The sequence below is a fragment of the Haliotis rubra genome, unplaced genomic scaffold (genome assembly GCF_003918875.1).
Source record: "Haliotis rubra isolate DU_JTF1 unplaced genomic scaffold, ASM391887v1 Scf859, whole genome shotgun sequence".
Taxonomy (NCBI): Eukaryota; Metazoa; Mollusca; class Gastropoda; order Lepetellida; family Haliotidae; genus Haliotis; species Haliotis rubra.
Window position 1 is genome coordinate 258,818 of NW_025767589.1, and position 13,836 is coordinate 272,653.

At 38.5% G+C, this 13,836-nt stretch overlaps 3 protein-coding genes across 8 annotated transcripts in view; all 3 read left to right on the forward strand.

Annotated features, from left to right (window-relative positions):
• The window catches only part of LOC124262844 (multiple epidermal growth factor-like domains protein 10), a 229,905-nt gene that overhangs the window by 140,172 nt on the left and 75,897 nt on the right, over positions 1-13,836 (forward strand). Inside the window, exon 1 of one of the 2 annotated variants that reach the window (XM_046697412.1) lies at positions 11,403-11,522. The exons of the other annotated variant lie outside the window; for it this stretch is intronic. Coding sequence (XP_046553368.1) covers positions 11,462-11,522 — 61 coding nt within the window. The 5' untranslated portion in view covers positions 11,403-11,461. Of the gene's footprint in view, positions 1-11,402; positions 11,523-13,836 lie in introns of those variants that run through there. 2 annotated transcript variants of the gene reach the window in all.
• LOC124262851 (multiple epidermal growth factor-like domains protein 10) overlaps positions 1-13,836 on the forward strand; it is a 138,939-nt gene that overhangs the window by 96,566 nt on the left and 28,537 nt on the right. The window lies entirely within an intron of this gene.
• The window catches only part of LOC124262846 (receptor-type tyrosine-protein phosphatase T-like), a 129,019-nt gene that overhangs the window by 33,530 nt on the left and 81,653 nt on the right, over positions 1-13,836 (forward strand). The gene's annotated exons all lie outside the window — the stretch shown is intronic.

Consider the following 13,836-nt stretch of genomic DNA (forward strand, 5'->3'; position numbering starts at 1 on the left):
TGTACAAATGTACTGGGCGCCGTTCCACTAACCGATCTTAGCCCTACGCCTAAAATCCCAATCATAGCGTGACGTTACGATCGGGATACCGTTCCACTAACCAATCTTACCTAAGTCAATCGTAAAGTTAAGATTCAAAGTCTAAGTTGCTCATGACCAACTTAGGATAGCTAAAATCAATCGTAGAGAAAGCAAAATAGTGGCTTTCCTATTCTATGTGAAAAATAAGAGCGAGCATTTCACCGTGAGCGTCCCCTAAAATCCCCCATGAATTGAATTTGTATATTTCTGTGATGTAAACAAACACTGCAGTGAAGCCTTACAAATGTCAGGCCAGTCTGACCACTGTCGTCATGAGAACACAACCGAGCGAGTCGGTGTAACACATTTGTACAACAATATTGCAACGTCATGGTTAAGAATAGGGATGGGTCGTAAAGTGAACAATGTTCAGAAGCAAAAAGATACAAATATGTTTGATTTCACTGCGCATATTTGGTGGGGGATTCTAAAGGCAGGCCGCGTGTTATTCAAGACCACTGACAGATTCTACATACGTTATAGCCTCCTCACGGCTTGTTAAATTCTGATTGACAAGGTTCAGGCACATATTAAAAGCTCTGACACAATTGACATTTTTAAAGTTCAGACTTAAAACCTGTTCTCAGTATATGACTTATAATCTCGGCTGTAAATACTCTCGTGTAAATTATCTGTACATAGCGCTTTGAGCATGCCCCAGGATGTGGAATAGGCGCACTATAAATATGCAATTTTATTATTATTATATTATGCCTGATACCCAGCGTTCACACGCACTTGCACCTGAAACCAAGGTGCTCACTACCCTAATATTTTGCTCTAGGTTTTTTCTCCACGTTTACACTTGGTTGGAAAAAATACCCATGAAGGACCGGGTTAGAATATTGAACTTCAATAACCTGTCGTAACCGGGATTTGGGTGTTAGTAAACCCTACTACCAGCTACCTATTAAGATGGCCGTTCCGCATTGTCAGGGGTGATGTCAGCTCAGGTTACATACTCGCTTGGTCCGTCCGGGGCTTCTACGTTTAGGAGTGAGAGGTCTGACGACCGAGACTCCTAACTACAACATTAAATTCATGTACTGGCACTCTGGCATTACAAGGAATAACTCAACACTAGGTTCTATACTCACATAGGTTTACTCGATCTCTCTCGTCATTACAAAGTGACGTGGTCAGGACATGATAGGGCAAGCTCCTCACCAGATATGGAACTGATCGATCGCGATGCGAATGTTCTGCTGACTTTGTAACCCGCAACACTTTCTAGTGCTAACCCATCTTTTTAAGGTGTTCGAGCCTGCTCCACCCTTGTCACATGACCAAATACAATCCCTCTGATTCGTTTAAAGTTACATCATTCCATGGTCTCATGTCGTACCTCGTGATCAGAGAATTACTGTAAACTCATCGGTCACTCACCGTTAATTGCTACTTTTAAGAGTCTTTTCTGTTCTGTTACTGACAGTTATCCTGTTCTCTATTCCTTAGTTTATTACCAAGCAGTAGCAGCATTGATTCTATGACTAAATAATCGTAATTCTCAATAATGGATTTGTGATACGTTTCTTGAATAACGGATGCATTTTCGCCTTATAACAAACCCATGCTTGTCGTAAGAGGCCACTAATGGGATCAGGTAGTCAGGCTCGCTGACTTGGTTGACACATGTCATCGGTTCCCAAATGCGCAGATCGATGCTCATGCTGTTGATCACTGTATTGTCTGGTCCAGACTCGATTATTTATAGCTAAGATACATAGCGTTCACTAACATGAAAGCTCATGTTAGTGAACGCTATGCATCTTAGCTAGATTATTTACAGACCGCCGCCATATAGCTGGACTATTGCTGAGTGCGGCGTAAATCTAAACTCACTCACTCACTCAGTTGGTTCGTAAACTACTTCCATCATTTGCTAGACTATGCAAAGGGAGATAACTCGTGCCTCGCATTCCTCTATCTCTCTAACGAAAGAGTCTCGATCTAAGCTTGGATCGGATCGTAAGATTGGGACCGGCTACGATCGGCCTAAGATCGGGTCGTGGAACGGATGTAACTTTTAGCTAAGACGATTGTAAAATTGGCGTAACTTGCTAAGATTGATCTTAGTTAAGATCGGTTAGTGGAACGGCACCCTGGTCTCTGAAGCTCCACACATCAATATTACTATCATCTATGAAGCATCTGAATGATAAAATATATAAGGTCAGAACTTTCAAATCTCCATAACATATATGTGAGCAAATCTGATTAAGTACTTGCTTAATTAGCGTCACAGTTCGTTTCTTCACCATAAGCAATTCTGTGCAAACGGCGGTTGAGGCATGCATAATGTCACAAACACAGAATTACCTAAAACCATATAAAACGTATACAGTCAGACACAATACCAGTGAACAGTTTTTATTGGTAGTTGCATGTTGCTCAGTATTTTCTGATCTGAAGAGACATCAACGTATAATATTGAAGGGTTTGTGAAACTACTGTCATATCATTAGCATTGTGGAGGTTATTACACGTATTTCAGTACCCTTCTGTATCTCATGTCGTTTCATCTGATAATAATGTATATGTTGAAAATTGGTCATGTTATAATACACTCAAACTTTAACTCAGACATATAATTTGCATTCGTTCATCATTTAAGTTCTGTCAATGTCTTGGTTATCACATCACATTTGAGTTTGCTCAAAGACGACTAGAATCGCCGGAACTCTATGCTAACTTGTAAAGCATTGTTAACTTATGGTAGTTCTTTGCAATATCAGTGCTGATTTTCTGCGGATTAATGCATGTGGACAAGGTTTTATTAATAGATTCGCAGGTACACCTGTACAAGTCTTTTCCGTGATCAAATCGTCATGCATATTAATTACATGATGTATCCGATGAAACATTTTAAAAAATTGTATAAGTTATTTTACTTTCATGAAAATTTCCACACACAAATCTCCCCCCCCCCCCCCTATCTTAGGGCGACTAACATCATTGTCTAGCTTTCATTTATCATTCAAACATTTTACGAGACAGAATGTGATGTGACATTTCAAAAGGTATTATGTTTCCTTTATAAAATCATACTGTTTTTTGTACGTGCTTACACATATTTGTATGAAGACATTTCTTTGGGAAAAAGCGTATCGGCTACCGACGAGCTCTACAACAAAGCAGTCTTTGTATGCACAGTGTGTACTGCGATATCTATTACAAAAATGAATGCTACACGTTTGCAGTACGGTTTGTCTGTTAAAGAGCGCATAGGTATTAAGCTGGACCCTGTTTCACAAAACAATCTCAGTAACATGATTCATGTGTAGTTATTAGAACTATAAAAAAGACTTCTAAAATTAGGGTATGCTGAATTCTAAAACAGTCAACCTGAGAAAACTTCTGTCGACGTTTAGCCCACGGGAGATCTATTTGCATCTTGCCCGTTGCTTATCTTAAGAACTTAACAGTGTTACCCTACATGAAAATAGTGTAGGAAAAGGAAAATCTTCAAAGGCATAAAACACCCGACACAAAACATATTTTATCAATCGTCGTGAACTATCGCTTTCTTAATATTACTACATCTGGTACCAATGATTCTTAAGATAGGGATTATGTAACCATATAGAAGCCACATATTTAAGATGGATATATATATACACTAAACGCCAAAAGAAACGTTACCCTGCTTCCTGAATGACGCAGGTACCTATCTTCATCTGGCGTTGTGATGCGTGGACGTCCACTTCTTGGTCTGTTTACGGTGACCCCAGTCTGTCTGAAGCCCTGAATAAATCTTATTACCGTGATACGGTGGCATCCGAGGGCGTTGGCAACAGCATTGTATGTCGACCCCATCTGCACCATCCCAATGGCTCTTTCTCTCTCTTCAGCTGTTAATCGTGGCATATTTCTCGTACTTGTGTATCATATCACGTATTCTCTCTTCATCCCCTATAGAATCATTCTACATATGAAATGGATGCAAATACTGCTTGAATATTGCTGCGTTTTGGCGATTGATATTGCTACGTGTAAACAGAACATGGAAATATGTTTCTTTGCAAGCAAAAATGTTAACAAAGATAATTTTAGATGTTCCTAAACAATTTTTTACAACATCAAAGACACGTTTTACTTGTTTTCACTAATACAAATCAGCAGAAAATGTTTTAAAAGACTGAAATCACAGGAATGATTATTTTACAATTTTACAGTTGTTTCTTGTTTTAATAGTTGAAAAATGGTGACTTTAAATGGTTTATCATTGTCCCAAAGCAGAACTTTATTTCAGCCTTTCTTTTGGACATCAAACTCACTGTTATTGTTTTATTTTGGCATGCGCGAATATAGGACAATTTAACTATTCTGAAAAAGATACATTTCACCTAAATTTGAATGGATTTGAGAATTTATTTTCGTCATTTGCATAAAGCTGTGTTGTTAAGCTTTCTTGTAAACTAATACCTTCTAACATATATTTGATAGTTTTTCAGTAATGCATAAATGTAGGAGGGTAACGTTTATTTTGGCGTTTAGTTTGTATACATGTATACCTAACGCTCCCAATTCACATGCAATTATCTCCATCGCTCAGAGTAGCACTATATGGTTTTACATTTTAGACACCAGTACTTTGTAAATTATATGTATATTTGATTGCTTGATATCCGCCTCCTGGTGACTTGTATTTCCATCACTTTTCGTCTTATTTATCTACATACATTGGAAGCGTAGCGTACGCGGCATCAAGCTAGGGTTAATGTAGGTAGCAAAAGTAGTGTTGGTTGTAAACAATGGAGTGGTCAACAGCATGAGATATGATCTACGTACTTGGGATACGATGACACGTGTCAACCAAGTCATCTCTTCTGACCACCCGATTCCGTTAGTCGCCTCTTACAACAAGCATGGATTGCTGAAGACCAATTCTAACCCGGATCTTCACGGGTGTAAACGTATTGTTAGTCCCTATGGTATGGTGGTCTACCTTCAGTTGTTGGCAATCCATAGCCTGGTTTTATATTGTATTGTTCTCTTTGAATATATTGATAACTTGCTAGTTTTACTTTATTATCTGTGATACACTGGTAGTTTTACTGTTCTTTGTCAACAGGCGTTTAGTTTCTACTTTTATTTTTCTTTAATACAATAATTAATTGTTCTCGTCACTCACTCAGTTGCTGGCGATCTACTGCCCGTTTTTATATTGTATTGTTCTGTTTAGAAATCCACTTTTAAAGTTACATGCGACATGCGAGATGAAATTCTTGTTCTGCGAAATTCTAGTTCTTTTTACTATCCTTTGTCAACATGTTTATATATTCTATATGTATTTACCATATATTTAGAACTTGTTTTAGTCACGATATGGCTGAAATACTGCCGATGTGACTTTAGATTTTACCTCACTCCCTGACTAGTTTATGTGCCTCTTAGTAGTAAGTGAGTGAGTTAGAATTTAGAGTCACGTCGGCAATATTTAGCCATAGTCTAAAACGTCGGCAATATTTCAGCCATATTGTGACTATAGCAATTTAATTTATTGATATCATCAGAGTATATCAATCCTGTCGACAAAGACATTAAAAGAGGAAGATATAGATTTGTGCTTGCATGTATGTATTGCAATTCAGTTTCTCATAATTATCGATATAAAATTTGATCGTAATACATTGAAATTTGCTCAAGTCAAGATAGATACTTTGTTATCAACACCGCTAAATTGTAAATAAAGAAAAAAGTCACATTAGTGTGTTTTTTTCTAAAGTCAAATCCAATTGCCAGTTATTCATTCGTTTTCTTCGTGAAGGTGTATGACGTTGACAAGTTTACAGGTGGGACTGCTGAAGGTTTCCGGTCAACAATGCATGGAGCGCCCGAGAGCTCAAAATCATCATACAAGCAAACATAATTATGACAGGAATATACATTGCTACATTGGGAGTAGAAATCATAGGTGTTGCGATATGTTTTCCATGTCTATATGTCATGAAAAAAGCGGTGTCTGGGTCGCTGGGCAAGACCATGAGAACCAAGCTCTCGACAAGGCCTTCATTGCATGATCTACCTTGCCTATTGAGTTTCTGGACTTTCTTCTATGTAATATAGAAAAGGTGAAGGGAAATAAGGCTATCACGACACAAACTCCAGGTAGTTCTTTATCAAACATTGTCATAATATTGTGAATAAACCGTTTCTAAATAGTACATTGTCTACATATCATTTTGGATATACTGTTTTGTAACAGAACATTTTTTTAAATTGTATACCTCTTCATATTGGGTAAGTATCAGCTATAAAAGTCAACAGACGTCTTCATGAAGAACAGCGAATATTGAAATATTGCAAGAAGCAGATATTATATAAATTCTAATGTAATAAACGAAACACATGTAAAAATTAACAACCAGAATCTGCTAAGTGTAATGTTTCAACTACAGAAGCTAACATATTTATGATAAGTAACTATGGTATTGCCCATGTCTATCGCGGGACTGATACAGCTGACATCGGGTGAGTGTACTTAAGTTATATCCTTATATGGATTTTATCTGTTTTCCTGTTGGCTTCGGTCAATGTTAGGTCTCCGCCTATATAATAGGTGTAGCAAGGACACGAAAAATGCCACTGACCCAACTTGTTATCAGTTAATGCAAAACATTTGAGTGTTTGATGAAAAATGAAATGACAAATGAGCCTCTCGTTCGCACCGTTTTTTTACAATTTGAACTAATACGTTTAGGAGTCTTTACGTTGTATTTTGTACGCATAAGAGGAACGCGAGTCTCTGTTATGTCGTATCAGTTGAGTGTGGGAGATAAACCTGGAGTGACACAATGCCATAGCTTTTGGGTGAACCAGAAAACCATGTAATTCCTTGATCTGGATGTAAATCCAGCGATCAACACATTCTGATAGAAACGGGACCGCAGCATAGGATTACTGACTGCTATAGGACGCCTCTTATGCATGGCCATTGTGTAGCATTTATTGAATAATTTGACGGGTGTATCACATGTTTGCTTCATGCTTCGATGCCATTATAGCCTTTACATTGCTCGATATTTACTTTTGCCTGTAGATGAATAAAAGAACCACTTAACTGCTACTTAACTAATGATCACATAAATGCTGGTTTGGTGAGAGAGGGACACTGTTCTTTGTGTATTGCTGAAGCGGGCGAAGGCAGTGCAGCATCACAATACATGAAAACCTGTACAAAGAAATCGACAAAACGGAAGAAGTGCATAACTGACAATGGTTATAAATGTAGGTACATTCATCTTGGTTGTTGTAGAACAGTTCTGCAGATTGTCAGTTCCCAAATATTCTCAAAACATTGTTGACTGTTGCATTTTTATATGTAGTTTACTGAATCTGTTTTTCTTAGCACTGGTCTTGATTGAGGTAATGCCGATTTAGTGTGATGATATCCATGAATTTAATGGTGTGACAGGATTAATGTCAAGAGAACCGAAATATGATATGAGCAATAAATATTCATTAATATCATTGGGCCAAGGGGAAAAGATACGGGCCACATAATAATCACGATTAAGTTTGAAAAAATATCGTAAAACGTGTAATCCTAAAAATCAAGTGCAGTGAATCATTGCATTACCTTGCCGATCGGTACATCGGAATGCAAGCACAGAAACATTCCTAAACTGGAAACGCATCAAAGTTACAAGCAAGCTTAATCCAAAATACTAGTAATGCAAGTTACTGGTCATAAGAAAAACATCCATCAAATTAACGCATACATGCCATTCACCGAAAGACAACCCCGATACATTTGCAACATACTGTCAAGATCGAATGCACAGACTGACCTTTTTCAGGCATTTGCTTGGCCCATGTCCATCAACGCTCTCATCTCTGCTGCATGTAACTCAAATGTGGCGTTCGTCCATTTCTATTGGTACACAAAGAATGTGGTTTATGTCATCCTATTCACACAGTTTAAGTAAACTAAGTACCTGTTTAAGAAATCATTATCATCCTGATTATTTCATCAACATCTGGTTGCTACGATGGCATAAATAATTCATTTACTAAAGTAGCTGAAAAAATTAAGCTAAAAAAATCCAGCTAAATTCACATACATCAACATATAACTGTTGCAAATAGTTTCTTAAGCAGTGTCTGTATGCCTGATTTTGAATTAGCAAGTGGAGCCTTGAGGTATATCATGATTCCAATTAGACATCGATCATAGAGTGAATATTGAGGACGTTGGGGTTGAAAGTACTAAGCCAAGTGGCAGTGTGTAACCGTTGCAGAGACAAAATGGTGTGGCAAAAGCTGAAGTCGACACAAGAGTTGCGTCCACTCTGTCTGTCAACTCTCCTAGTGGAAACTACAGACCATGATAAACACAGACAGTCCTGCAGTTCCCACAATGATAACGGCATTTTTAGCAAAACAACAACAAAAACAAACAAAAAACCAAAAACACAACAACCGTGTCTTCAAAAGCAAATTACAAAAAGGGATGAAAAGCGTGGTAAGGTCAGATATTCAGGAAAATGGTTAGCATGTCCTTCCCTACTGGTAACACCCGTCACTTCCACAATTTGCTTAAAGGAGAGGATGTTGCCTGACACCACAGATCACTACGAGAACATGAAACATCTATTTGTGACGTCAATGCGTGCTGAACAGATAAATGCTGACCGTGGGTCTTGCTTGGAGGCTTCTCTCATCTGAAAATGAAGTGGCATGTTAACATTGATCTCTTTCCCTCGGATTTGAGAGGTTTACATTGCCCTTCAAATTAAGGTAGAAAAGGAATAAAGTGAAGATTTACTTCTCATACCCTTGACCACTGTTCCGGCTTCAAGAAGGCAACAACAATTTGTAATGTTTACCAAAGCAATGAAAACAAAATGTTTGAATTGAGGGGTACTCCACGTTCTACAAGTGTAGAACTGAAAGTATAAACCTCGGTACCCAATTGAAGATCCGGGTTAGACTAATGGATCTGGTCAGGCTCGCTGACACATATCATCATTTGGCTATCTAATTTGGGTTGTCAATAAACTGAAAGAATGTAACGACCTTCTACGTACTATTTTAAAGATTATATATAGAAAACGAAAACATTCCTTGTATGGTACGTGGACTAAATTGTAAATGCGATATGCCTGATAATACTTTTACCTGAAAGCAAACAATGCATTCCTTGTACCTTCGGGTAAGATTGGACCCGTGAAGGTCCGGGTTAGAAGGAACCTTCAGTAACCAATGCTAGTCATAAGAGGCGACTAACGGGGTCGGGTGGTCAGGCTCGCTGGTTTGGTTGACGCATGTCATTGGCTCCCAATAGCGTAGTTCGATGCTCATGCTGTTGCTCACTGGATTGTCTGGTCCAGACTCGATTATTTACAGACCGCCGCCATATAGCTGGAATGTTGCTGAGTGCGGTGTTAAACTAAACTCACTCACTCACTCACTCGGGTAAGGTTGTATTCGTTGTAAACACTTTGTCATCATATCCGTAAGTGGACGATTGATGTCAGACGCTCGGACTAGTTATGTGCTGGCCTTTAGTCACCGTTGATATGGTTACCTTTGGAAGCCTAGCCTGCCGTTTGTGAAAACGTTCACGCAGACTTCTTTAACAATGTTAATTTGATTACCACGTTGTGAAGTTGTCTAGCTGTGTTGATTGTGTGTCTTTATACCCCGAGTGAGTGAGTGAGTCAATATTTAACGTCACATCGGCAATATTTCAGCCATATCGTGACGCTTTATCCCCAGAAATCTTTGGTGCTTATAATATGTTGTTGTCTGACTCAGACTGAATTATTTACACATTACCATTATTTACACATTACCATGAAATAGCGGCATAATGCTGACTACAGCACGAATCACCACTCTTTGTACATGGCTTGGCATTGAAGATTCGTTACATTTCAACTATAGGAATAATATAGGAAAGTGAAAATGTTTTATTTGAGTCAACTAGGAACCCCCTGACATGTTACAAACATCAAAGACAAAATGTCTAACCACGACGTCATGCTCGGACAAGTAAGATTATTACCTTAAATCATGCATGTGTGTATTAAAGCAGAACTAAATTTCAAGGATCGTCATTTACATGACCATTCGTTCCGATAATAATAGTCACAAATGTACTTACTTTTGTAGACTGATATTTGGTACATGCTCATTTCGGGACATCATGTGGTCAGTGGTCAGTGATAACATGTTTACAAATAAGAAGTGAGGTGATGTGAAATAAAAAAATAACCTGTTATTATTAATAACAAATGATCATTGGTGTGTACTTGAAATAGATCACATTTATAGTGATCTTATATTTTATAACTTATCTTGCATGCCCTCCTCACTAGGAGTACCATGTTTGTACTATATTTGCTTGTGCATATAGTCTGAAGAAAAAAGGGAAACATATTTCCAAACAGTTTCTTTCCAGTATATCCTTTGCATAGCTATTTTCCCGATATGGATATTATTTTATTCGACTGGAAGTGAGTATGGCTCTTACAAAAGTAAAATGGAACGATATAACTATACTATTAATAAGAGAAACGCCAGTGCAACAGATCGACTGGAAGTGAGTATGGCTCTTACAAAAGTAACATGGAACGGTATAACTATACTATTAATAAGAGAAACGCAACAGATCTTGAGTATCTTTCCAACTGTGAAATTTAGGAACAGACACCTGGAAATCAGTAATGACACCAGGTGCTCACAAAAGGTTGAGATTGTCCTGCCATAGGTTTCCCTGTCAAACAAGTTTCATTTCACTGTAAGTCATGCCACTTGAGTGATATCTTCACGTTCTGTTCAAGGCCCACGTGCAAATGGCCCAGGTTTCTGTGTAATATCAAGGTAACTTCAATCTGAGCGGCACTGTTGTATGAAGATGGGCTGGCGCACTGCCCAACACTGCAAACAGTATCAACGCACAGAGGAGAACAAACAGGAGTTTAAGAACCACAGGAAGTGCACAGTGCTATTCAGTAAGGTGGTTAAATTTAACATATAGGATTACACTTTCTCAGAAAAGTACGAATTCTTGTGCTTTTAACGATGAATTCATGATTCGAACCCACTCTCTCCGTGGGGTTGAATTTAACCCACTCAGGAAAAGCATTTTTCACAAAAACCAATTGTTGTGTTTAATGAACTACAGGAAAGTAACATGACAGAGGTATAATATGCATCACATTCAATTCAAACACGCCACGACATACACACGATCAGCATAGATATACAGTATTCTTTTACGAGCTCATGTAAATAAGATTTCTGAGGCCTCATTGACAGGTCGTCTGGGTTGGCGCTCTTGACCTGGATGCATCAACACAGTAATAGTATGTGCAGTGAGCGTAACGTTTAACACAGTTTGACTGAGTATTTCACTTCCTGGTTGCTTAACATGGCGGGTGTCTGGATATTCGTTGTGGTGGTGTTAGTTCGATGGATACAGCTGACATCGGGTGAGTACATCAGTCGATTTAATTACCACGAAGTATTCATGTCTTCCTCGGGCACGTGTACATCACTGCAAGTAAGCAATTGCATATTTGAATGTAGTGAGACGAGTATGCTCTATACAGTTTTTGACAAATTTGTTTTGCAAGTGCTATATATAGGCGACGCCGTGAACTATTTCATTGTGCATCTCAGCCCCCTGGATAATACCAACCGTATAAGGAGAGAGGAAAGAGCAAGATGTACTCTACAACTCTAAAACATCATTTTCACTAAGATATTCCATTAACCTTGACTGTATTGATCATTCCATCACAAGGGATAATATTTCAAAATTTCATCAATGAAGGATCTTCTTAATGTTAGATCGTTTTTAATTATTGTTTTTTGAAAGAAACTGATTTATTACACAAGTTTCGATTGATATGTTTTGAATATAATAACAGATTTTATAAAATAACTCAGATTGTTTGTGGCTGTACTCTTGAAGGGGGTTGAAGTACTATAAAACTAATTTTCCCTCTGATGGGGTACTGTAAGTCCATACCATTCAAAGTATATTTTATCTACCACTGGTTTTAAACGTAGAATGTTTGTCATTTGAATTTCGGCTACAATTCCTCAATTTTACCAACAACTGAACAGATGATGTAAATTCAGCTAGGGTCCATGCAGGTAGCCAAAGTACTGTAAGTCCCCATGGTCCCTAGTATTGGATATCTACCTTCATTTGTTGGCAATCTAAAGCTCATTTGTATATTGTATTGCTCTGTAGAAATATTTTTTATGATTACATACCAGTTTTAAGTATACATCTGTGATAATCTAGATATTTCACTGTCCTTCGTTGACAGATATTTATATTGCCTGAGTTTATTTTCTGATATACAACACTCATAGTCACGATATGGCTGAAATACTGCCGATGTGACTTTAAATGTTAACTCACTCACACACTATTCTATTAACCTCTCGAAATCTTTAACTTCGCTTCAATATGGATCCATCCTGCACTTTACTAACCTACAAAGTACTATAAATTATGCATGAAGGAAAAGCTGCTTGTTCGTCACAAGTAATCTATGTATCTTGTGTTTTTTCTACGCTGAACGTTTAACTACAAACAGATACAAATATGTCACAACTTGAACATGAGCGTTGGCACTTGATCAAAATACATCCTCACTGCAGTCGTCGTCAAACATGACCTTGACCTAATCCTGAGTCATACAGGACGTTTAGTCACCCGCACACATTATTCAATCATCCAAACCCAGAAGTGAAGTCAGTATATAGGATATGTCATCCACAGCACGGTATCAAATGATCAATGCATCTAGGCATACAGCAGAGTTTTATCATCCACTGTCCTGTCATCCCATACCAGTTGTCCGGTCGTCAGTAAACACGCATAAGCCACATTGACAAGTTTGTTTATTTTGATATTTGTATGTTGTTAGGTAAGCAAAACCAAATACGTATTATCAATCAACCGTATCGAGGAGGTCTCATCGAATCATGAGGTTCTGCCTATGATCCTGTTATTCTACCCCAGGGTCCCCTGTCAGCTCCAATCCGTGGTTTTGTTATCGCTTCCTCAGAGTCTTTTTATCCCTTTCACAGGTCCTGTAATACCTTCTCCTTGTATCTCTCCTTAGATAGTGTGCTTCCAACCCCAGGGGTCAGTCCTACCCTGGCTGCCCTACTTTGGGGTCATGTCATCTCTATCTTTTGGTTCTGTTATCCCTTCCAAAGGATCAGTGTGTTCACTCACCCCTGTCCCTAGCAATATATACCATCATCACCAGTCTAGGATCTATTAAATCTACCAAGGGCCCTGCCGTTTCAGTCTTAGGGTCCCCAGTATTCCCTAAAGAAGTGTTCTGTGAAACCTATCCCGGGTCCTCTCATATCTGGATTCTATCAATACTACCCCAGGATCATATATCCCTACTCAGACCCCTACCTCGAGTCATAATAGCAATATGATTTGGTCTTATTACCAATATGCCTAGGTCATCCCTGACTTCAGGGCTCCGTCTAGCCGACCTCAGTCTACCGCCCCGAACTCAAATGTTCATAACATCCCTGCTCAGTCTACCGTCCCTAACTCAAATGTTGATAACTTCCCTATCTTTCTACCCTGTCCTGTCTAGTTCTGAGTCCTAAACCTATGTCACTTGATTTCTATTTCGCTGCCCTGTCAAGCCTTACACACATTCCTACCACAGGGTTCAGTCAACCCTACCTCATGTAACATGATCCCTGAAATGTAGGTTTTGTCACACCATTTAATCATCCATAACCCGAATGCCAGTC